Source organism: Myotis yumanensis, unplaced genomic scaffold, assembly GCF_028538775.1.
Source record: "Myotis yumanensis isolate MYYU_CA2020_CCGP unplaced genomic scaffold, mMyoYum1.0.hap1 SCAF_19, whole genome shotgun sequence".
In the NCBI taxonomy this organism is placed as follows: Eukaryota; Metazoa; Chordata; class Mammalia; order Chiroptera; family Vespertilionidae; genus Myotis; species Myotis yumanensis.
The window spans coordinates 9197215-9223054 of record NW_027223770.1 but is presented as its reverse complement, the minus strand read 5'-3'; the positions used below and the strand labels follow the sequence as shown (position 1 = coordinate 9223054).

Genomic DNA, 25840 nt, shown 5'->3' with positions numbered 1-25840 from the left:
GATTTCTAGAGAGAGTGGAAGGGAGGGATAGAGACAGACAGAGAGAAACCCAGGGCCAGGGAGTGAGCAGCAACCCAGGTACATGCCCTTGACCGGAACCGATCCTGGGACCCTTCAGTCTGCAGGCCAAAGCCTCTGTCCTCTGAGCCAAACTGGCTAGGGCCTAACCATAGTAATTTTAAAAATGTTAATTGATTTTAGACAGAAAGAAGAGAGAGAGAGAGAGAGAGAGAGAAGAGAGAAGAGATACTTTGATTTGTTGTTCCACTTATTTATACATTCATTGGTTGATGCTTCTATGTGTCCTGACCGGGGATCAACCTGCAAACTTGGCGTATCAGAAAGATGCTCTAATCAACTCTGCTACCTGGCCAGGGCCTAACTACAGGAATTTTATTTTATTATTATTATTATTATTATTTTTAAAAATATATTTTATTGATTTTTGAGAGGAAGGGAGAGAGATGGAGAGAGGTAGAGAGATAGAAACATCAATGATGAGAAAGAATCATTGATTGGCTGCCTTCTGCACCCCCCTGGGGAGGATTAAGCCTGCAACCCAGGCATATGCCCTTGGCCAGAATCGAACCTGGGACCCTTTAGTCCGCAGGCTGACCTCTATCCACTAAGCCAAACTGACTAGGGCCTAACTACAATAATTTTAATAATAATTTCCAAAGTGAATGTCTAAGGCATTTGTGCAAAAGCCAAAAACTTGCCCCAAAGCCTCCCCATGCATTTGGAATCACCAAATTAATATATATATATATATTTAAATCAGAGACAATGGCTGTTCTTTTGAAATAGTTTTTATTTATTTTAGAGAGAGAGGAAGGGAGAGGGAGAGAGGTAGAAACATCAAGGAGAGGGAAACATCAATATCTTTTAGCTGACTCCTACACGCCCCCCACCAGGGATCAAGACAGAAACCTGGGTATGTGCCCTGACCGGGAAGTGAAACTGAGCCACAGCTGCTGGGCAAATTTTGATATTTTAAGTGAGAAAAGAACCTTTGCCTGCTGACATCTGTGCCTCCTCCTGACCCTGCAGGTCATCCTGTGACCCGACCTAGGTCAGATGGGGAACTGTGTAGATGTGGGAGAGGCCCGGATGGGGCTCACCCCAGGGCTACCCTTTTCCTTCCCTTCCAGCCACAGGTATTTATTAAGGAACAAAGTGTTGACTCCTTACCAGGGGCTACACGTGGGGAAGATGTAGACAGCTTCTCTGCCCTCACGGAGCTGCCCGTCCAGCCTGTGACCTGGAAACTGTAGAAATGTGTGATTGGGACCCGAGTTGGTATCACTGAGTGGGAGCTGGTGGCACATGGAGAAGATAGGATGGGGGTGGGGATCTGAATGTGGAGAAAAGGAAGTATAGAGGCCCCGTGTGGCACATTAACGGAAAACAGGGAGGTCACTAGAGCCGGAGAGTCAAGTAGGGGCCAGACCTGGTGGGTCCCGCTAACATCTGTGACTTAATTGTATTTTTTTCTGACTGAAAATAAAATTTCTTGTCTTAAGGTGAAATTTTACTGGCTGGTTCTGTGCCAAGCATTTTATGTGCATAATTTATTTCCATCTCACAGCAGTGCTATGAGTGAAGTTTTTTCTAAGTATAGCCAGAAACCCAGAAGCTGTAAAAGAAAAATCTGATAATTATAATCATGCTCAGGTAGATTTCTGTGGGGAGAAAGATATCACAGACAGAGTAAAAGGGGATACCCTAAGATGGAGACGTGCCACGCATGCAATAAAGAATCATTTTCTGTTATATGAAGCGCTCCTATAAATCAGTAAGAAAAAAAAATCCAATAGAAACGAGCAATGAAAACTGGCAGCTCACAGAAAAAGGGGGAGGGGGAAGTGGCCAGAAAACATGAAAAAGTGCTTAGTCTCACATAGAAATGCAAACTAGAATGGCACAGTTTTCCGTGAAGCAGAATGGACAAAGATGAAAACGTTTGGTAATGTATGTAGTATTGGTAAAAGTGAGAGAACGCAGGGACTTTCACAGTCAATTTGTGGAAGTTGAAACTGGTGTCTCCTTTTGTGTGCAGTTTGGCAAATTTGTCAAAGTAAAAAGAAAAAGTCTTGACAAAGCAATTTTTATTTCTAAAAATTTAATTTAGAAATATGCTTATAGAAGTGTGAACAGGTGCTTGTAAAGGATGTGTTCTGCTGTGTTATTTGGTTAATCCTCACCTGAAGATATTTTTCTATTGCTTTTTAGAGAACATGAAAGGGAGGGGGAGAGACACATTGGTTGCCTCCAGCACATATCCCAACCAGGGCCAGGTTGGGGTCGAGCTAGCAACCGAGGTACATGCCCTTGACTGGAATGGAACCCGGGACCCTTCAGGCTGATACTCTATCCACTGAGCCAAACCGGCTAGGGCCTGCTGTGTTATCTGTAATAATAAAAACCTAGCAATAATATGAGTATCCTGGAATAGGAATTCAATTATGGATGGTGTATTCATACAATGGAATATTGTGTAGCTATTAAAAAGAATGTACTGCCAGGCTGATGTGGCTCAGTGGTTGAGCATGGACCTATGAACCAGGAGGTCACAGTTCGATTCCTGGTCAGGGCAAATGCCTGGCTTGTGGACTCGATCCCCAGTAGGAGGCATGCAGAAGGCAGCTGATCAATGATTCTCATCATTGATGTTTCTCTCTCTCTCTCTCCCTCTCCCTTCCTCCCTGAGGGGGGGGGGGGGGGGAGGAAGAATGTACTGATATAGTAAGTGAAGAAGATCAGGAGGATTCTGTGTGTGTGTTTCACACAGGTGGGCTTGGAGGCAGTAGTGTGTTTGCACACATAGATAAGTTTGTATATGTTTATGCATGAAACGTTTCTTAAAGATCGAGAAGCTGCTAACTGTAGATACTTCTGAAGAGTGCACCTGGGACTCTAAGAGAAGCATGGGCTTTTCCTTTGAATTTCATACCTATCTGTGCTATTATAATAAATGAATTAAAGCGATTTTAGAAAGTTTTTTTTTTTTATTCTTCACAAGATCTGAAAGGACACAGACTCTATGAAAAATTAGAGAATCCCAAAATAGCTGGCTGAGATAAGGAAAGATGAAATGGGAGTGAAAGTCAGGATAACTAAATAAGAAGATCTTGATTAAGGCTATAAGCATTGCACTTGAGGCTGCCATCACAGTGGTGAGGTAGAGGACAAACATGAGAAATTCTTTTAGAACTTAAAAAAAAAATTCTTTATTGGTTTCAGAGAGGAAGAGAGAAGGAGAGAGAGATAGAAACATCAGTGATGAGAGAGAATCATTGATTGGCTGCTTCCTGCTTGCCCCCCACTGGGGATCGAGCCCGCAAAACCCAGGCATGTGCCCTTGGCCGGAATCGAACCTGGGACCCTTCAGTCCGCAGGCTGGCGCTTTATCCACTGAGCCAAGCTGGCTAGGGCGAACCTTTTTTTTTTTTTAATTCTCACTCGAGGATATTTTTCCCATTGATTTCTAGAGAGTGGAAGGGAGGAAGGAGGGGGAGAGAAGCATTGATGTGAGACACATCCATTGGTTGCCTCCGCACGTGCACTGACTGGGGCTGGGGAACCTGCAACTGAGGTATGTGCCGTTGACCAGGAATCAAACCTGAGACCCCTCTTTCCACAGGCTGATGCTCTAACCACTGAGCACCTGGCCAGGGCAGAACCTATTTTGAAAAAGAAGGAAGAGATGACAGTGGTGACAGTAAGGGACCAGCTCAGCAGATAGATCACGTGGCCCAGGCTGGATGACCAGTGATTAAAAATGAAGCAACCTCTGAGCCTGCAGTATCAAATGAAGACTAATAATGGAGTAAGCTGTTGGGAGAGAGCAGCAACACTTCACCTTCCATAGAGGGGAGATAAAGATTATTTTCCTTTTATCCTGGCCAGTGTGGGTCAGTTGGTTGCACATCATTCTGTGCACCAATAGGTTGCCGGTTAGATTCCCAGTCAGGGCACATGCCTGGGATGCAGGCTCGATCCCTGGTAAGGGGTGTGTAGGAGGTAGCCGGTCCACGTTTCTCCCTCACATTGATTCTTCTCCCTCTCTCTCTCAAATCAATAAAAACTTTTTTTTTTTTTAAAAAAGAAAGGACCTAGGAACTATCATTTCCATTTTGCAGATGAGGAATCTAAGGTGAAAAGAACTTGCCGAGGTCACAGAGCTAGTAAGTGGTAGCACTCAGATGTGCACCTGCCTGTGTGATCTGCCGTAGTGCTGTGGCTGTAGGGCGCTCCATGTCCTTAATGCATGGTTTATGGCAGATGTTCACCCTGCACTGTCTCCTTCTCTGTCGTAAAACACTGTGATTGGGCCAATATTGTTGAGCAGTCTCTCTCTCTCTCTCTTTTTTTGAAAAATATATTTTATTGATTTTTTACAGAGAGGAAGGGAGAGGGATAGAGAGTTAGAAACATCGATGGAGAGAGAAACATCGATCAGCTGCCTCCTGCACACTCCCTACTGGGGATGTGCCCACAACCAAGGTACATGCCCCTGACCGGAATCGAACCTGGTACCCTTGAGTCCGCAGGCCGATGCTCTATCTGCTGAGCCAAACTGGTTAGGGCTTGAACAGTCTCTTAAAAGTTCACTCAACTGTCAGTATCAGGACTCTACCTTTAATATTGACTTATGTTCCTGGAAGCATTGAATTAGCCTGTAAAGGTCCAGGATAATTGGACTTTAGGAATGACTCTTCTTACCGCAAATCTTGTGACCTTTGGAGCCCATGAAGGAAATCTTGCTGGAAATGAGAGAGGAATTTTTTGAGGTGAATACCATCTGAACTATTTGAGAGTAAGTGGCAAACTTGATGCCTTGTTACTCCAAAATTCTTCTGGGTGTAATTTTCTAAAAACAAGGACACTCGCACACATAATCACACTCATCAAACTCAGGGAAATTTGCTTTAAACAGTGCTATCATCGCATTACTGTCCCCCTTTCAAATTGTCTCTGTAATATCCTTTATAGCAAAAGACAAAACAAACAACGAAACCCTTCTTTTTCCTTTATTTCCCTTCCCTCTGCTCCATGATACAGTCCAGAAAGAACCATGCCTTTCATTACTTGTGTGTTGTTATTGGCCTGCAATCTGGATAGTTCTTTGACTCGTTTTGCACATTTTTGAAGAGTACGTGCCGGTTAGTGGAATGTCACTCATTTCGGGTTTGTCTGTGTTCCTCACAATTAGATTAGGTAATGCGTTTTTAGCAGGAATATCACAGACATGACACTGTGTTCTTCTCTGTGCGTGCTGTCAGGAGGCACATGATGTCATAACTGGTCATGTTAACTTTTACCAGTTGATTAAGATAGTATCTGCAGATTCTCTACTGTGAAGTTCTTTAGTATATTTTACTTGTCAGTTAACATGTAATTAGTAAGCATTTTGTGGGGATTGCAGTAAATATTTTGTCTCTCCTGAAATGTTCACCATTAGGGTTAACATCCATTGATGATTCTTGCCTGGATGGTTGGCCCTGGCTGGTGTGACTCAGTACTTACTTGTTCAGTTCCACTCCATGTGTCAATCTCCTGACCAGGTGGACTGTCACTTTGGGCTTGACCCCCTAAGTGACTGGGTTAATATTCAGGTCCCCTCCCCCACCAACTGGGCTAGCAGGACCCCAGGCTCTACCAAGGGGATGGCGAGGAGAGGCAGTGACCAAGGAGAAGAGGGGGAAGGGGCAGGGAAGATTTGATTTGTATTTTTATTAGCGACTCTGCTCATAGGCATTTCAGCTGTGATGGTGTGGAACGTAGTGCTGACAGAATCCTGTTGTTCATTGTTCTCTCTTTCTCTCTCAAGATGGTTTCACCCAAATATCACTGGCGTGGAGGCCGAAAACCTACTGCTGACAAGAGGAGTTGATGGCAGTTTTTTGGCAAGGCCTAGTAAAAGTAACCCAGGAGACTTCACGCTTTCCGTTAGGTAAGTGGGAAGAAAAGGAGAGACTCCCGAGAGTGGTTTCCAGGTAGAAAATGTTGAAACCACGAGTGGACACTTGCTGCCCTTGTGTAGAGTTTGAAGGCCTGCCTGCTGCCCTTGGTGAGGCCTAGCTCACTGATCAGACCTGACTTAAGCTCGGCCTCCTCAGAGTGAGGGGTTTGGGACTTCAGCGGAAGGGGGTGATGGTGGGCATCCTCGAGACCACCGAGGAGGAGCTGGAGCCGAGTATAACCACTTCCTAAGCCACCCTTGAAGCCACTCATCCTGAACCTGGATCCCTGCATTTTTCCTTCCCTTCCATTGATCTCTGGGAAAAATACTTTTTTAAAAAAAATATACTTTATTGATTTTTTACAGAGAGGAATGGAGAGGGATAGAGAGTTAGAAACATCGATGAGAGAGAAACATCGATCAGCTGCCTCCTGCACATCCCCCACTGGGGATATGCCCGCAACCAAGGCACATGCCCCCAACCAGAATCGAACCCGGGACCCCTCAGTCCGTAGTCCGACGCTCTATCCACTGAGCCAAACCAGTCTCGGCTGGGAAAAATACTTTTAAAGAGTTTCATTTGTCTTTTTCTTTCTTTCTTTTTTAAAAATATATTTTACTGATTTTTTTTACAGAGAGGAAGGGAGAGGGATAGAGAGTTAGAAACATTGATCAGCTGCCTCCTGCACACCCCCTACTGGGAATGTGCCTGCAACCAAGGTACATGCCCTTGACCAGAATCGAACCTGGGACCCTTCAGTCCGCAGGCCGATGCTCTATCCACTGAGCCAAACCGGCCAGGGCCATTTGTCTTTTTCAAGAAGTAAAATATCATTGAGGAAGTTGTGCTGTGCGTTCCCCTGCCCAGTCCCATTCCCCTTCCTCTCTCCTCAGAGGAAACTACCATTGAGAGGTTGGCATATATCCTTCCTGGCCATGCCTTTATACTTGTACTGCATTTGTACTGTGTATGAACAAGGTCAAGTTTGTGTGTGTGTGTGTGTTTAGAATTCACATCCATGGCTTTATAACATACGTATTATTCTGCAACTTTCTTAAACATTTTTTTAAGTTCTATGCTGGTGCCTATAGATTTAATTATTAATTTTAATGGCCCTATAATCTTTGAATGGTGTGAACACATCATAGTTTACCCAGTTCCCTATTGTTGAACATTGGGCTGTTTTTAGTTTGTATAAAAATATATTTTTATTGATTTCAGAGAGGAAAAGAGAGGGAGAGAGAGAGATAGAAACATCATTGATGAGAGAGAATCATTGATTGGCTTCCTCCTGCACACCCCACAACCCAGGCACATGGTCTGACTGGGAATCGAACTGTGACCTCCTGGTTCATAAGTTGATGTTCAACCACTGAGCAATGCCAGCTGGGCCTGTATAAACATTTTTGTACAGGATGGCCAAAACCTGTTACCTGAGTCTTTGAGTAGGTATAGGACAGTGGTGGGCAAACTCAGTCAACAGAGCCAAGTATCAACAGTACAACGATTGAAATTTCTTTTGAGAGCCAAATTTTTTAAACTTAAACTATATAGGTAGGTACATTGTTATTAACTTAATTAGGGTACTCCTAAGGCTTAGGAAGAGCCACACTCAAGGGGCCAAAGAGCCGCATGTGGCTCGCGAGCCGCAGTTTGCCGACCACGGGTATAGGAGAATTTGATAGACATTGACTTTCTCTTAAATACTAATTCTCTTTACTCAAGCTCATTCTGGGAGTTAGAACTGAACTGCTTTATGAATTGGATTTTATTATTATACTAGAGGCCCGGTGCACGAATTCGTGCATGGGTGGGGTCCCTTGCCCGGTCCCGATAGGGGCCAATCGGGGCCAGCCAGCCAGGGGGAGGGACCAAGGGAGGTTGACTGGCCATGGGAGTGCACTGACCACCAGGGGACAGCTCCTGCATTGAGCATCTGCCCTCTCCCTAGTGGTCAGTGCATGTCTACCAGTTGCTTAGGCTTTTATATATATAGATTTTTAAAATAAAGAAGTTAGTAAGATGTGTTCTTGAGGATTCATTTAGGATCACTTTGGGACTCGGGAAGTCCCTTTCGATGTAGTTTAGCTTTTTAAGGAGCCTCTTTCATTGGCCTTTACTTCCGTTTTATGATTTGGAATGGGTGGAAGCCTTCATGAGTCCTCTGGGCTTGTCCCAGCACTGACATCGAACCGAAAGTGACATTTGACCCTGTAAGAGTTTGGATGGAGATCATATAATGATGATGATGATGATGATGATGATGATGGTTATAGCAAACATTATTGGGGACTTGACATATTCCAGCCTGTTGAGCTAAACACTGTAGACACACCATTTTATTTACTTTTCCCACCAACCTCTGAATAAGTACCACATTATCTTTATCTTACAAGTGAGGAAGCTGAGGCACAGGTTGAGTTAGTAGACCCCTGTTCCACAACAGCATCAATATATGACTTCATTTGCCCAATTCTTAGATACTGAGATAGATTCAGAATGACTCTACCACTATCATTTCTGATTACAAACCCATTAAGTAAAGTTCATGGTTTCTTTGGAGTCTTTTTGTTCTTGGAATGTATCCCATTAAGGGTGTACAATTAGTACAGTGTTCAAAGTTACAGGAATTAATTTTCTGTGTAGTTGAACTTCAAAGTTAGATTCATTTCATTTTTCATTCAGTTTTTTGTTATATGTACAGTTTAAAAAAATTTTTTTTTAGCCCTGGCTAGTTTTTCTCAGTGGATAGAGCTTTGGCCTGTGGACTGAAGGGTCCCGGGTTCAATTCCGGTCAATGGCACATGCCCAGGTTGTGGGCTCTGTCCCCAGTGTAAGGCGTGCAGTAGGCAGCCGATCAATGATTCTCTCTCATCATTTTTGTTTCTCTCTCTCCCTCTCCCTTCCTCTCTGAAACCAATAAAAATATATTAAAACAAATATATATTTTTAAAAAATATATATTCTTTTGTATCTCGTTTCTTTCTCTAATAACATAATGTTTTTGAGATTTATCTATGGTGTTGCATGTATTTGGTGGGTTTTTTAAATTGCGGTATTCCATTATATGAATATGCAGCTATTTGTTTATTCGTTTTGGTGGTAAATATTTGAGTTTTCAATTTTTTCTATTATAAATAAGGCTGCAGTGAATATTCTTATATAAGTCATTTGATAGCCATACAGTTTCATTTCTTTTGGGCAAGATACTTAGGATTGGATTTACTGGGTTACACTGTAGATGTATATTTGTTTAACTTTTAATTTTGTGTCTTGATTAATGATGAACAAAATTGTTGTCACTTAAAATATGCAATTGGATAGGTCAGACTTTCAAAGTAGAAGCTGTACAAGGGAAGAAACCAGTAAACAGCCCTTTGTGTTGAGATGATGGACTGTGTGGTTATTTCAGTCACTGGGTTTCTTACGGGGAATAGTTCCTTGGGTTTGTTTTAAAGTTTAGATGAAATCTAATGATGAATGTGAGATCTGTTGTGATAGTGTAGTGTTTTATTTATTTCCCTCTTTTTCTGATGGACTATTTTAGAAGAAATGGAGCTGTCACCCACATCAAGATTCAGAACACTGGTGACTACTATGACCTGTACGGAGGGGAGAAGTTCGCCACTTTGGCTGAGTTGGTTCAGTATTACATGGAGCATCATGGGCAATTGAAAGAGAAGAATGGAGATGTTATTGAGCTCAAATATCCGCTGAACTGTGCAGATCCTACCTCTGAAAGGTCAGTGACATCTCAGTAACTGCAGTCTCTGTGTCTCTTCTGCACCAGAGGTGTTATGTGAATGCATTATGGGGGTTTGGCTTGTACCTGTTTATCCAGCTGCAATCTGATTTTTAAAATTTCCAAAAAAATAATTTCCATTACAGTTGACATTCAATATTATATTAGTTCCAGGTATACAGTGTCATGGTTAGACATTTACATAACTTTTAAAGTAATCCCTTGATAAGTCCTGACACCATATATCGTTATTACAATATTATTGACTATATTCCCTAAGCTGTATTTTACATCCCCATGTCTGTTTTGTACCTGCCAATTTGTATATCTTTTTGTTTGTTTGTTTGTTTGTTTGTTAATCCTAACCTGAGGATATTTTCCATTGATTTTTTTAGACAATGGAAGGGAGAGGAAGAGACATAGAGAAACATCCATGTGAGAGAGACACATTGATTGGTTGCCTCCTGCATGCCCCACTCCCTGCCACCCGATCAGGCCCGGGGATCAAGCCTGCAACCAAGATACGTGTCCTTGACTGAAATCGAACCTGAGACCCTTCAGTCTGTGGGCCGATGCTCTATCCACTGAGCCTAACTGGCTAGGGCGGATTTGTAGATCTTAATTAATCCCTTTGCCTTTTTCAGCCCAAGCTGCAATCTTTTAGTTTTATTAAAGTAAGAATAATAGGATCACATTATTCTCAGGATACCCTTTTCTCACAAAAGCTTCAGTCATTGTGACTTACACTCATTCCAAGGGGCTCGGGCTATTCCTGTATATTCTTAGTACGTGCAGTAATTTTAAGATTGTTGAACTGATAATCTTTGAGTGTTATGAGAGGAAAACAAATGATAATGGCGACACCAAAGTCGCAGCCGTTCTTGGTAGTAGTTGCTGACCAGTCATTCAGCGATGCCACCAACAGATGTCAGTTTAAGCTCAGAAGTGGAAAAGCTGAGAACTCAGAGGGTCCGATTTTTCAGCAGCTCTTTTCCGTTGCACCCACAGATGTGTGAGAATGACCTTGCTTAGCGGGAATGTATTATTTCAGAGCTCTTTCCCCCCTCCCCCCCACCGCTGTGTTGGAACTGGGCTGATGGAAACTGGGGCTTGACTTAATTTGTATTGATTTTATTGGTTTTCTACATTCCCATCTCCTCTGACTCAGTACAAATTCAGGGTCTCTTAATTAGGTTTGTGTATTTTGTATCTTCGACCTGTACCTCCATGTCAATGCTATTATATGCTGATAATTTGTTTCTCTAGCTGTGACTGTAGCTTCCAGCAAAAGGCTGCCCGCCAACCCTGTGCAGTTTATTTCTAAATTTTACTCTGTTCAGTTGAGGGTGGATGAAAAATAGCTCAAAGTATATTCCTTTAGTGATGAGCCATTAGCATCATCTGCCAGAATAGTACTTGTTTTCTTACCAAGATCCTGAGGGAAAAAAGCCACCTTATAAACATGACTATGTTAAGATTTTCTATAGTATCTCAACGTCTGTCCTTAAATGGCCTATGTCAGAACTCTGGTGTGCTGGTTGCAAATGCAGATACAAGTGCATTGGTATCTCTGGTTGTGAGCAATGGGAATTCACATTTTTAAGCACGACCCCTTAACTATTTGGGTCTTATATGCATTACAATTTGAAATGATAACCCAGCATACAGACCAAAGATGTTGCTAGCAAACTCGGAGGCTGTGCAAGTATAGGTTGTAAATATGGAAAAATTTGAAATGCTTGAATGAACTTAAAATGAAGATATTTTTTGCATACTGTTCATATACCAGAGCAAGGGCAAACATTTATTTTATTTTTTATCTAAAAATTTATTTTTCTTTATTTTTATACAATTCTTTTTCTTTTTCTATGGGCAAACATTTATATCATTCTCTGTCTCTACTATAATTTTCTATTATAATTTCTTTAAAAGGCTGTGATTAAGTAGTTGGTCCTTTTAATGCTGGGTATGGAGAACTGACAAAATATATTTTTAAAAGGTGGGAGATGTAAAAGAAAAAGGAAAGATTGAGGATATTTGTCAGATGGCTGGGGGCTCATTGAAGAAGTTTAATGGTCATTCCTTTTTTAAAAAATATATTTTTATTGATTTCAGAGAGGAGAGAGAGAGAGAGGGAGGGGGGGAGAAACATCAATGATGAGAGAGAATCATTGATTGGCTGCCTCCCACACACTTCCCACCAGGGATGGAGCCTGCAACCCAGGCATGTGCCCTGACTGGGAATCGAACCATGACCTCCTGGTTCATAGGTCGATGCTCAACCACTGAGCCATGCTGGCCGGGCTAATGGTCATTCTTGACAGCCTTGTCATTCTTCCTGCCTGCTTGGGTTGCAAGTTCTGTCTTATGTGGTATCTATTGCTCCATCTCTTGGAAAAATGTGTGTGTTTTTAAATTATGTTTAGGAGAGCTGACTATATATGGTAGTTTTGTGAAAGAGTATTGTGATTTCATGGCAGAACTCAATTTATTTTCATTTAAAAATATTTAGGTGGTTTCATGGACACCTCTCCGGGAAAGAAGCAGAGAAGTTATTAACTGAGAAAGGAAAACACGGTAGCTTTCTGGTACGAGAGAGCCAGAGCCACCCTGGAGATTTTGTTCTCTCGGTCCGAACTGGTGATGACAAGGGAGAGAGCAATGATGGCAAGTCCAAAGTGACCCACGTCATGATCCGCTGTCAGGTAAAGCCTCAGTTGAACTTGGATCTGTTTGCCAATTCTCATCTTTGGTGATTTTCCACTTGGAGAAGACAGATACCATTACTTCCAAAGTCAGATTTTCTTGCTCACTTAGTCAAGGGCTTCTACACTTTTAGCAATTATAATTTTTTTATTTCAAACTTTACTAAATCATTTATTTCCAGTCTCTGGCAGTTTAAGTCATGCCTCCACCAGCCTTGGAGTTTGTTGTGCTTCAGAGAGAAGTAGTTATTTACCTTCTATTCAGCAGCCTATTGTATACGTAGAGTAAAGAATACTATTTAAAAAAAAAAAGAAAAAAAAAGAATACTATTTTTCATTTTTTAACACTATTTAGTTAGCCCAGCCAGTGTGGTTCAGTGGTTGAGCATTGGTCCCCAGTAGGGGGGCACATAGGGGGCAGCCGATCAGTGATTCTCTCTCATCATTGATGTTTCTCTCTCTCTCTTCCTCTCTCTCTGAAATCAATGAAAACATTAAAAAAGCCACTATTTAGTTAACTTACGAAGGAGAAACTTTCTTGTGGCCTACATGATGTTGGATACTTACTGCTTCTCACACCTCACAGTAGACTTTTGGCCGGTCATTCCATTTTCACCCTTCTTGTTGCATCCTTTCCTTGCTGTTCCCCAGTTGTCTGATCTTTCCATTACTGGGGGTGGTGGGGAGTTCCTCTTTGGACTTCAGTTGGGAAAACAGTAATTTAGCATAGAGGTAATAAACATGTTTTTGTGTTGCAAGGAACTGAAATATGATGTTGGCGGAGGAGAGCGGTTCGACTCTTTGACTGATCTCGTGGAGCATTATAAGAAGAATCCCATGGTAGAAACATTGGGCACAGTTCTACAGCTCAAGCAGGTGAGCGTGTTAGAAAGCTAAAGTGTCATCTTGCAAAGCTGAAAAATCCTTAATGTAGGATATTCCAAATATACAGAAGTAGAATGGTATCCCGAACCTCTGTGTGCCCATCACCCAGCTTCAGTTATGATCATCGCATCAAATCCTACTTCATTTTTTACTCCACTTATGGCCCCTCCTCCTGTGGTATTTGGGAAGAAATTCCAGATACAGCATTTCCATGACTATCTCCATATGTACCTCTAAAAGGCCTTTCACTGTAGGTGCATAGTCATTTTGGAGTTACTGCTATTTCAAAGTTTACTCACCACTTAGTGGCAAATTATTTTACCTCTCTAATATTTTGGTCTATTATAACAGAAAGCAGATTGAATTTATACCAGCAGAGTAAAGTCTGTGTGGAAATTGGAGAAACATTTATTTCCTAACAGAACAGAAAAGAAAGTGAAACTGTATTTGAAAATGCTTGAGAATTACAATGTCCTGTGAACTTCCTGTCCTTGCCTTCATGAATACCAAAACAGACATCTCTGTTATGTTTTGTTTTTTGGCATTAACCCTTTTTTCTGTAATACTTTCTTCATTTCACACCAACGGCTGAATTTGATTAGCCCCTCAACACAACTCGTATCAATGCTGCTGAAATAGAGAGCCGGGTTCGAGAACTAAGCAAATTAGCCGAGACCACAGATAAAGTCAAACAAGGCTTTTGGGAAGAATTTGAGGTAAGTTATTAAAAAAAATGTATTTTTAACATGAGTGAATAAGTCCTATTTTTAATAGATGAGAAGTTGGTCTTGTGTTTGCAATTGGATCTGAAAGACACGAATCTATGTCCTAATTTGGCCGTTGATTGACATGGAACGAGTGTCTGAGGGGCTTCTTAGAAACAAAAGGGTCTTGTATTCTGGGGAGGGAGTTGGCAGTTATATGACATGGATGGGCCAGTAGCTCTGTTTGGCTCCTTCGGTTTGCTGGCAGAAATCCAGACAAACAAAAGGATCTGACTCCTTTGGGAGGTTTCCAGCATTGGCTGGGGTCTTCACAAAGAATCTGCAGCCTCAGTGCAGTGACCGAGTAAGAGAAATGCCTCCTGTCGGCTTTAATTTGGGTTGACATTTATAATGCTGGGAAGTGAAGTGAGCTGACTTCTTTCCTTAAACCAACTCGGGTAGGAGAGTGTTCCCCAATGGGAATGCGCAGCGTTCCTGTTGTTCTCTGGTGTGTCACTTACCAGTTCACGTTGTCATCTCAACCTCTCTCTTCTCATCCACTTGGCAGAACACTTCTCAGAATCAAGGATTGTGCTATGTTCACCTTCGTAGTTGTCCTTAGCATGTGTCACACTGCCTGGCACACAGCAGACACTCCGTATAGTCCATTGCTCCATACTTTTGTAGGACTTTTGGAATTTACACATATTTGTGGAATGAATGAATGAATGGCCAAATAAAGCCATTTTAGTCAGTGTGTACGATCAACTTGTTGAGATATTTCTGTTTTACAAACGAGGAGCCTGAGGCTCAGGGAGGTTAAGTAAATTGTCTTTCCACAAATATTGATGGAATCGAGGCAGTGAGGGTGGGTACAGAATTGAACACTCACAGTTCTTGTTCAGCATTGTGAACAGAGACTTGAACTGAAGTTTATTCTTTTCTACCAGGCATTGGGTTAGTCACTGAGGATACCATGGCAAACAAGATTGTCAGGGCTTCCGTCTTTAAGGAGCTGAGAGCGGGAAGACAGCGATGAAAAGCATCACTGGAGAAGTGATGATGAGCTTAATAAGTCAGAACTGTAGAATATCAAGCTCGCGCTTTTTATTATTCTACTCTGCCAACCTCCATAACAAAAGACAGCATTTCAACATTCATCTAATTACATTTACTCCATTTCATTTAGTGTCTCTAAAGCCTCATGAGATAAGACGGATAACTACAAAAATTTTAGAAACCTTACATCAAAATTTGAATGAGAAAGAATTTTTCAAAAGTGTTTATTATGTAAAATCTCAAATATATACAAAAGCAGAGAGAATAGTGTGTCACAGCATTATACTGATCGCCTAGCATTAGCAATTGCCAATCTTGTTTTTTTCTTTTTTTTAATCTTTTTTTTCTTAAAGATTTTTAAACATTGATTTTCAGAGAGAGAAGAAGAGAGAAAGAGGAGAGAGAAAAAAACAAACATCTATGTGAGAGAGAAACATCAATGTGAGAGAGAAACATCTATGCCCCCTACCAGGGATCGAGCATGTGCCCTGACCTGGAATAAAACCAGCAATCTTTGGGTGCATAGAATGGTGCTCAACCAACTGAGCAACACCAGCCAGGGCAATTGCTAATCTTTTTTAACAACACCATTCACTCCCCCAGCCCTGGTTATTGCAAATCCCAGATGTCATTTCATCTTTAACTTTCATTTTAAAAATTATAACCAGAATATCATCACATCCAAAACTATCAATAGTAATTCCTTAATATTAATACCTATCAGCTACTATTTACATTTTCTTGATTCACACACACACATAGTTTGTTTGAATTGGGAAGTGCTTTTTCTCCCACTTGATTATGAAACATTTTTGAACATATATAAAATAGATTTGTATATAGCCTCACTGGAGTGCTCAGTTGGTTGAGCATTGTCCCATACACTAAAAGGTTGCCAGTTCAATTCCTGGTCGGGACACAAACCTGGGTTTTGGGCTTGGTCCCTGGTTGGGGTGCGTGCGTGTGGGAGCAGCTGATAGATGTTCCTCTCTCACATCGATGTTTCTCTCTCTCTCAAGACAATAAAAACATATTTAGCCCAGTCAGCGTGGCTCAGTGAGCATCAACCTGTGAACCAGGAGGTCACGGTTTGAGTTCCGATCAGGGCACATGCCCGGTTGTGGGCTCGATCTCCAGGGTGGGGCGTGCAGGCGGCAGCCGATCAATGATTCTCTCTCATCATTGATGTTTGTTTCTCTCTCTCCCTCTCTGAAATCAATAAAAATATATTAAAAAACCCCAAAACCAAACAAACATACAAACACAATACACACACACATAAACCCCACACGACACTTTTTAAGTGGAGTGTGTCCCCCGTGGCCCCCCCCCCCCCCCCCCCCCCCGCCGCCCCCACACTTTAAAGCTTGTTTCGTTAGCAATTTGATTTGTTTTTAAATCCCAGCCTTCTTTGGGTTATGCAAACCCTTCTCTCTCATGGTCCGAAGCTGTTTTCAGTTTGCACAGGCATTACAGTCATTTCACTGACAGCCACACAGATGTCCTGATTCCACCAGCAGCTCAGCTGACCGGCGCGTCTCTAGGAGGAGCTCGCGCCTGTCTCCAAGCCCACAGTCCAGTTTGATTTCTTTAAAAGTGATCACATCCTGCTCAGGGGAGCTATAATTTCTCCTTCGAGATGGTTAGGTTTTATGGAAACAGGACTTTAAGTGCACCCCAAAGCTGTGTCTAGAATAAGCTTTCTTTTTGATGATCCCTAGTGGAAAATCTTCCCCTTGTGACTAATCAGTGCCACAGTGAACAACAGTCCCAGCCAGGCTGCAGCCTTGGGCTTAAAATACTCCAGGATGGCGGGCATGAGCTGTACCCAGGATTTTCCATCTAGACCAGGCTCCCCGTAGCTCATAGAAGGGCTGCTGCCTTCCTGTGGGCAGAGCATTGCAGCGGTTAGAGGTTTTATTCCAAAAGCTTCAGTCTGGAGAAATGCCTTTATTTCCTTTGGTCTCTCTCTTTCTCTCTCTCTCTCTCTCAGCCCCTCCAGTGTCATGTTTTCCTCTTTAGAATTGTTTTTATTTGCTGGCTCTCCTTGGCATCTTTGCAGAGATTTAAGAACCAAAGGTGCTTTCACATTTCCACGTCACTTTTTCCCTTTGCCTTTAAAGGACCTTGTACTTTGTGCCTCTGCCATTGTCCTGTCTTCCTCATCGAGTGGACTTGTGCTGTGCCCTCCATTTCTTCTTAGCTCCTTCCCTCTTTACTTACGTATTTTTTTTGTTAATCCTCACCCAAGGATATTTCCCATTGATTTTTAGAGAGAGTGGAAGGGAGGGGGAGAGACAGAGAAACATCGATGTAAGAGAAACACGTTGATTAGTTGCCTCCCACACAAGCCCCAACCAAGGCTGGGGATTGAACCTGCAACGGAGGCATGTGCCCTTGACATGAATTGAACCTGGGCCCCTTCAGTCTGCTGGCCAATGCTCTATCCACTGAGCTAAACTGGCCAGGGCTATAGGGGTCTCTTTTTGGTCATCGCAGTGACTGGGGGAGTCGCTACTGGCGTTTTGGGGGCCACGGGTGGGGAGCAGGGCTGTTCACTGGCCCTAAATGTGGGGGACGGTTCTGCACAGTGAGTACTTGTCGCATCCACAGGCAGTCGTGCTGCTGGGATCTCCCACATGTACAACTTGGATTAGGGTCTTGATTTTCTCTTGATGCCTTTAAAGGTTTAATAGTCTGATGCAATGCATTGTCTCCAGATCTGCTTTGACTCATGCAATCAGGTGACTGGAACTGGCCTCGGGCCCTTTTGAGGGTTCATCTTTGGTGCAAACCCCTGAGCTGTATTGCTGGGGAAACAGGGTGTCTGGAGCTTGTGTCTCAGCTTTACACAGGCCTTTTTTGCTCCTCTCCCAGCCTTATCTTTGATGGAGACACAGTCCTTCTCAGCTTTTGGTGCCCCACGGGCTGCTGGGGAGAAGGAGGCTGTGGAAGATAAACCAGGAAAGGAATGTAACCTCCTGGGGGCAGGGCTTGCTGGGCCTTCTTCTGCCTCTCCCAGCCCTCAGCCTGGTGCTGTGGAGGAAGCACCCTCAGCAGGGGTTGCTGATGATCTCATGGCTGTTGGAGCCTCAGAGCAGAGCTTGGAAACTCACAACTTCTGAGTTCTTTTTATTGTCAGCCTGGCTGTAGATGGATGACAGCCTTTCTCTGTGGGAAATGAAATGTGTTCAGGCAAGGACACATGAGAATGGGCTGATGGGCACTGAGGAATGAGCTGGGGGGAGACCCATTGCTAATCCTTATTAATCGCAGACAGCTGCCAGATAGCACCTGACTGTGCTCCCAAGCACAGGGACAGGGGCTCTGCCTGTCCTTTCCTTTTCTTCTTCTTCTTTTTAAATCCTCACCCATTGATTTATTTTGTTTTATTTTATTTAAAGGTATTTTTATTGATTTCAGAGAGGAAGGGAGAAGGAAAGAGAGAGCGAAACATCAATGATGAGAGAGAACCATTGACTGGCTGCCTCCTGCACACCCCCACTGGGGATCGAGCCCACAACCTGGGAATGGGCCTGACTGGAATCGAACCCAGGACCCTTCAGTCTGCAGGCTGACGCTCTATCCACTGAGCCAAGCCGGCCAGGGCTCCATTGATTTTTAGAGTGGAAGAGAGAGGGAAAGACAGAGAGAAATATCGATGTGAGAGAAACACATCAATTGGTTGCCTTCTGTACGAGCCCCGACCAGGGGCCGTGCTGGGGGGGAGCCTGCAACTGAGGTATGTGCCCTTAACTGGAATTGAACCCTGGACCGTTCGGGTCCTCAGACCGACACTCTATCCACTGAGCCAAACCAGCTAGGGATGTGCTTTAAAAAAAAAAAAAATTAATTGATTTTTAGAGAGAGAGGAAGGGAGGTAGAGAGAGAGAGAAACATGGATGAGATAGAAACATCATCCATCGGCTGCCTCCTGCACGCCTCCTACTGGAGATTGAGCCTGCAACCCGGACATGTGCCCAAATTGGGAATTGAACCTTGACTTCTTGGTTCATGGGTTGATGCTCAACCACTGAGCCACACTGACCCGGCTAATGTGCTTCCTTGTATGCCAGGCCCGTTTCTGCACTTCACAAAGTAATCTCATGTCACTCTTCCACCAGCTCTGTGGGGTAAGGAATTAGGATTATCCTCACTCTACACTGGAGGAACCTGAGATACAGACAGGCTAGTAAGTTAGTGAAGTAAAAGCTGAGGTTAGAGGCAGGCCTCCATGAGCTCAGAAGAGAAGGCCTTGTGAGTTGTTCTGAAAGCTTGGACTTGACCTTGAAGGCAGAGGGAGAGAGGGAAGGTGATTAAACAGAGAGGGCCTGGATGAAACGCACCTTTTGTAGAGACTGCTCTGGCCATGCGCCCTCCGCCAGTGACGTGTCACGTGAGGTTTGTTTCCTAAGTGAGTAGTCTTTGCTTTGCTGTCAGATTTGTTTAGCTTTTGTTGGAGGTGTTTTTCTTCGTTGATTCATAGTATTTGGACTTTTTGGACTTCACTTTAATGTTCAAAAATCAAGATTGAACCTCCTTCCTAATAACATGGCAAATACTGCTCAGTAAGACTGGCTCCCTGTTCAGAGGAAATGCTGGCTTGAAGACGGCAGATGGCTTTAATTAATCTGCACTCATTTAAGATTTTTGAATAGCCGTTTCGTTGTCACAGTTCTGCTCACATTGTATTTTACTTCTGCCCAGGTTCCAGCTAGCTAAACACTTTTGTTATTTGCCCGGTGTCACGGCTGAATATTGCATTTTGAAAATGAGAGTTAAATGGCAATTTAAACTCCTGACTTTCATACCTGTCTGTGAAATTCAGATAAATGAGATGGAAATAACAGGGCTGCTGTGTTATGAAATATTGACTCTGGCACTTTTGTAGAAATCTTTAAGGAGAAACCATTTTGGCATTTATTTATATTATGTATATATAAAGTATATATATATTTATAACATGTATATAAAAGTATATATACATACCACATATACAAAGTATGTCTATACATAATATATATAAGTTATATATATTTTTCCTCTTCTTTTTAGTCTGCCTTTCACTTTCTTGATTTGCCCTTTCACTTTCGTGCTTTCCTGTTACAGATTAGGTTTGTTTGAAACTGACGGTCCCCCGAAGAGGCACTTTTTGTCATTTTGAGAATGAAACCTACCCCTTGAAAATGCTTCAGCCTGGCTTATCCACCCTCCTGTCTGTCCTGCAGCTGCACCTTCTTTCCACTTCCCCACATCCCCTCCTCCTCCTCCTCCTCCTCCTCCTTTTCTTCTTCTTCTTTTATATATTTTTATTGATTTCAGAGAGGAAGGGAGAGGGAGAGAGAGAAACATCAGTGATGAAAGAGAATCATTGATCGGCTGCCTCCTGCACACTCCTTACTGGGGATTGAGCCTGCAACCCAGGCATGTGCCCTTGAGCAGAATCAAACCCAGCACCCTTCAGTCCTCAGGCCGACACTCTATCCACTGAGCAAAACCGGCTAGGGCACATTCCCTCTTCTGATGGGTCCAGTTCCAGTCCCGCTGTGGCTGCCTTTGTTAGTCCCTTTCTTTACCTTGGTCTCTACCTCCCTTCCCTGCAGAGGTGCCCTTCCTGACCACTTGCCTCAGGACCCCGAGTTTTCTTCTTCACTGTCTGGCTCGGAAGGCCATGAGGGGATGGATGTCTATGTAGAGGCAGGCTGGCTGCCTGTGGCTCTAACAAAGGAGGTCTTCAAAGCCTTGCTCACAAAGCTCACATGCCTGCGGCCCAGCCCCCAACCACTTTGGTTCTCTGGTATTTAAATTTGACAACTGACATCTGTAAGGGTTGCTCTGAATTAAACAATGGTAAAAGGAGGCGGGCCATCAGCTCCTCGAGAACATGGGTTACATCTGTTATTTGTATCCTGTACACCAGTACCCACTGGCTTTCATTCTTTTAAAAAAATTAAATTTATTCAGGTAGCACTGGCTACTAACATGAATTTCAGGCCTACAACTTTATAATATGGCATCTGTGTGCTCTGTTGTGTGCTCATCACCCAAGTCTAATCTTCTGTCAGCATGTATTTGGTTCACTTTACCCTCTTTATTCTCAGTAATTGTTATTTTAAAAGGCTTATCTTTTATAAATACTCATTCATTGTAGAAAATTTAAGAAAAAAAAGGTGAGAAAATAGAGAAGGAGAAGGAGGAGTAGGAGAAAGGGCCTTCATAACCCCACTAATCTGACACAGAACCCCATTGCTTTTTGGTGTAATCCTTCTGCCATATCTTACATGTGAGTGCAAAACATATGGCTTCCGTCATACACAGTTTTGCAAGGTGGAGCTTCGTTTCACTTAACACTTACTCTGATTCTTTTCCAAGGCACGAAGTAGTCTCCAAGAACATCTTTTAAATGGTGCAGAAGGTTCTTTTGTATGAATGAACAATAGTGTTATTTAGGCAGCTGTTTCCATTGGCCATTTATGTTGTTTCTGGTGTTTTTGCCACTGTTGGTACAGTGTTAACATGAGCATTCTTACAGTTATTGCTCAGGACTGTGAACATTTCCTGGGATAAATTCCTTAAAGCAGAAACCAAGCCAAGCTTTTTTTTTTTTAAAGCTTTTGACGCATAATAATATTTACTTTTGCTTCTCTCTAGACACTACAGCAACAGGAGTGCAAACTTCTCTATAGCCGAAAAGAGGGCCAGAGGCAAGAAAATAAAAACAAAAACAGATATAAAAACATCCTGCCCTGTAAGTATCAGTATTCTGCTCAGTCATCGTCACTCTTGCAGATTTTGATTTGCAGCAGATCCAAGGCCTTAGCCTCTTTTAATTGTGAGCCGTTTCCAAAATAAACCACTGGGACAGGGACTGCTGGCCTCATTCACGGAGTTCCTGCGTGCTGATTACTGAGTGAAATGCCATGCGGAGGCTTTGAGTGTAGTTGGTTTCTTCTTTTGATTAATCTGTTTGCCTGAGAGCGATGATCTCCCAGTGTCAGGCCACACCAGGAGCCCTCTGGGGTCCCGGGCTTGTGTCCTTGCTCTGTGGTACCTGGCTCCTGGGTCTTGGGAAAGGTACACCTTCTTCTGAGGCTGTTCCTTCACCTGGGGACTGACAAGCTCCTTCGAGGGCTCTTCGCTCTGCTCCCTGATGCCACTAGCTCGTGAGACTGGAGATTCGGGTGCATACCTGCACTTGGCTCAGAAGGCGCAGCTCATTAGACCCAGATGCTGTCAGGTGGAGCCCATGGGGAACCATGGGAAAAAGAGGCCCAGAAGGATGGAGGCCTTGGACGAGGGTCCCAGAAATGGCACTTCCAGTGGTAAATCCTATATGTCCATAGTATATTACCAAAACCAGGAAAATGGCATTGTGACTTTATTCTCTTAAAGAAAGGCAAAGTGTGGTGCTCAGATTATTGTTATGCTAATTTAGGATTTAATTTTTTAATGTGGTTTTATCATTAAATGAACACAACTTGGACTGTGTTGAGGATGAACGGATTTGAACAGGTTTGTCCTGAAGAGGTCTGAGTGCTTTGGTGACTGTGGTCTTTTTCTTCCAGTCGATCATACCAGGGTTGTTCTCCATGACGGTGACCCCAACGAGCCTGTGTCCGACTACATCAATGCCAATATTATCATGGTAAACTTAGCTCTTCACAGCGTCTTCTGACCATACATATTTTTTATTTTAAATCCTTTCTTCTGTCCTAAAAGCAACTTTCAAATGTTGGATGGATTTTCTTCTTAAATTTTCTAGCCTGAATTTGAAACCAAGTGCAACAATTCAAAGCCCAAAAAGAGTTATATTGCCACACAAGGCTGTCTGCAAAATACGGTGAATGACTTTTGGCGCATGGTGTTTCAAGAGAACTCCCGAGTGATTGTCATGACAACGAAAGAAGTGGAGAGAGGAAAGGTATATTGAATACTTTTCTGATAAAATATTTTAAAATGATTGCTCACGTCAGGTTGACCATGTTAAGACTTGAATAAACAAGTCAAGCTGAAGCTAACCGACCCTCTGGAAAAAAGGACGTTGAGGAAATTTGATGATGATGTGCCTTGGTATAGTTTTCTTTAGGTTTCTTCTGCTTGGGGTTCATTGAGCTTCTTGGATCTGTAGATTTACATGTGTGGTGCTTTTTCCAACACCACAGTGTGTAATCTGTTAGCCCTGTTCAGTGTGTATTTTTCATTCAGATATTGTCCATTTCACCGCTAGAAGTTTTATTAAGGTCTTTTTAATATCTTCTTTTTTTATTTATTTTTTTAAAATATATTTTATTGATTTTTTACAGAGAGGAAAGGAGAGAGATAGAGAGTTAGAAACATCGATGAGAGAGAAATATCGATCAGCTGCCTCCTGCATACCCCCTACTGGGGATGTGCCCGCAACCCAATTACATGCCCTTGACCGGAACCTGGGACCTTTCAGTCCGCAAGCCTACGCTCTATCCACTGAGCCAAACCGGTTTCGGCATAATATCTTCTTTTTTTAAAAAAATATATATTTTAATTGATTTTTCTACAGAGAGGAAGGGAGAGAGATAGAGAGTTAGAATCATCGATGAGAGAGAAACATCGATCAGCTGCCTCCTGCACACCTCCCACTGGGGATGTGCCTGCAACCAAGGTACATGCCCTTGACCGGAATCGAACCCGGGACCTTTCAGTCCGCAGGCCGATGCTCTATCCACTGAGCCAAACCGGCTAGGGCAGTTATCTTCTTTTTTACATGTGCATCATCCCCTATACCTTTGAACACATAGAATACATTTATAATAACTTTTAATGTTCTTATTACTAATCCTATTACACATTATTTCATTTTTCTGGTTTTTCAGTTGTTTAAGGTGGGAGGGCAAATCCAGCCGTTTACTCCAGTATATCCAGAAACAGTGGTTGAAAAGGGAGTGTAAGGAGGGCCTGCCTGGTGTTTTCAGGTGATTAGAATACTAGTAAACCAACAGTGATTTCCCTGGTCACATAAACTTACTGTTCATGACTTTTAAGCATTTAGAAAGTAATTTGAATGACCCGAACAATACATTCAAATAAATATTCAAGCACAGTTATTGATAAAGTTGCCTTTATCACCATCCCTTGTCCATCCACTCTAGTCCCCTCCTCCAACATAAACCCTGTTTGATGTGTATTATTCTACACTCTTCTTGGCGTTTGCATATGTATAGGTATTAAAGGCATTGCTTTCGGCATTACATACCTATATTTACATATATATGCCTTTACCTACATACATGTACCTATGAAGTATATAGTACTATTTTCTGAAAAATACTATATGAAAAAGTGCTTTCATACTGTAACTTTATTGTGCATCTTGGGTATTTCTCCCACTAAATACATGTTCTAACTTCTGTCTCATATAAATTGCATGATATTTCATGGTGTATATTTATCATAATTTATTTAACCATCATGTGCTGGGCATGTAAGTGTTCAATTTTTCTAAATAGTGCTGAAGTGAACAGTCTTATTCTTGCTTCTGTGTCTATGTGGCAAGGGTTTCTCTAGGATAGATGTCAGGAATTGCTAGGTCATAGGGTGTGCATGTTGAAAATTTATGTAGGTTCTGCCAAACTGCCTTCCAGAGTGGTTTCCCAGTGTGCACTCTCCCCAGCTGTGCTTGCCTAGCAGCCATCTCCCCACACTCTTCAGGACACTTCAGGTGTTCAGAAATTGTAACATCCACCCTTACAGAGAAGCAGACAGATCTCATTGAGTGATAGCTGTGTGTTATCCAAAGCCAGTCTGTCCACGCAGCTTTCTTAGTTTGGAAAAGTTCTGTGTTTGTGTTCTGGGCAAAGTGTGTTTTTAGACATACTTGATTTGGCTTCTGTAAAAGCTGCATGGAATGTAGCAGTCATACCTGTAAGTTAAACATAAGACAGATGGGCGATTTTGGATTTTAGCCCTCTTACTGTAATTTTCTTGTAGTTGTGAAGGGCAGTGTGATTGGATAAGATTTTCATTGTTGTACTAGTGGTTGATACGCGTCTGAAGATCTTTGAGGCCCGATCTGGTCTTTGTGAAACAAAGGTCTCCTGCAGTAACATTAGCTGTTCTTGAATTAATGGACAAGTTAAGGCGTCTTCATAGTTTCCGCTTCAGGTGAGTGTCACCTGCCCTCAGAATGGAAAGGAAAGCTGAACCCCCTTGAACCTGTTTCCTATGTGTTGCCCGATGAGAGTTATAGGAAGCCATCTGTTTCTCACAGGACTTGAGGGTGTAAAGACAGGATGCTTGTGTCCCTTCAGAAAGATCAGTATTGTCTCTTTCAGATGAGCTGCCAGAGGCTCCTACAGCAGACACTGGGCCCGATCACTGCCTCCTCCTCACTTCTTCATCCCAGCCCGCGCCTGCCTTCCCATTCTTCCCCTTCACTTCGTGGGTGGAGAGGGTGACATGAGGGCATTTATTCTCTCCACAGGCCTCCTGACACCCTGCTCTCTCAGCATCATCCCCGCTCTCTGCTCCCCGAACAGAATAAAAGCCAGACTGGATTCCTTTGGATCCCTGGGCTTGAATTTCAAGACTGAAGTGTTAGCCCTCACAGTTTAGAGATTTTGTGTCAAGGTGTACATCAGAGTTTAGAAAAGTGGGAAGTGGGCTGTAGTACTTCCCAGCTGTTTAAAGTGAGACAAAATGTTTTTAGAGTTACGATTTAATTTTGTGTTCTCTTGAGCGACAGCAGTCCTCAAATTGATTAGCCAGTAACAGCCTTGAGTACAATTAATATTAAAGGTGTTCATT

At 42.7% G+C, this 25840-nt stretch overlaps 1 protein-coding gene across 3 annotated transcripts in view; it reads left to right on the top strand.

Moving 5' to 3' along the window:
• The window catches only part of PTPN11 (protein tyrosine phosphatase non-receptor type 11), a 79631-nt gene that overhangs the window by 10357 nt on the left and 43434 nt on the right, over positions 1–25840 (top strand). For all 3 annotated transcript variants that reach the window (XM_070399833.1, XM_070399834.1, XM_070399832.1), the window contains exons 2-9: positions 5834–5956; positions 9514–9708; positions 12221–12413; positions 13173–13289; positions 13901–14014; positions 21713–21809; positions 22627–22706; positions 22824–22982. In XM_070399833.1, coding sequence (XP_070255934.1) covers positions 5834–5956; positions 9514–9708; positions 12221–12413; positions 13173–13289; positions 13901–14014; positions 21713–21809; positions 22627–22706; positions 22824–22982 — 1078 coding nt within the window. The remainder of the gene's footprint in view (positions 1–5833; positions 5957–9513; positions 9709–12220; positions 12414–13172; positions 13290–13900; positions 14015–21712; positions 21810–22626; positions 22707–22823; positions 22983–25840) is intronic.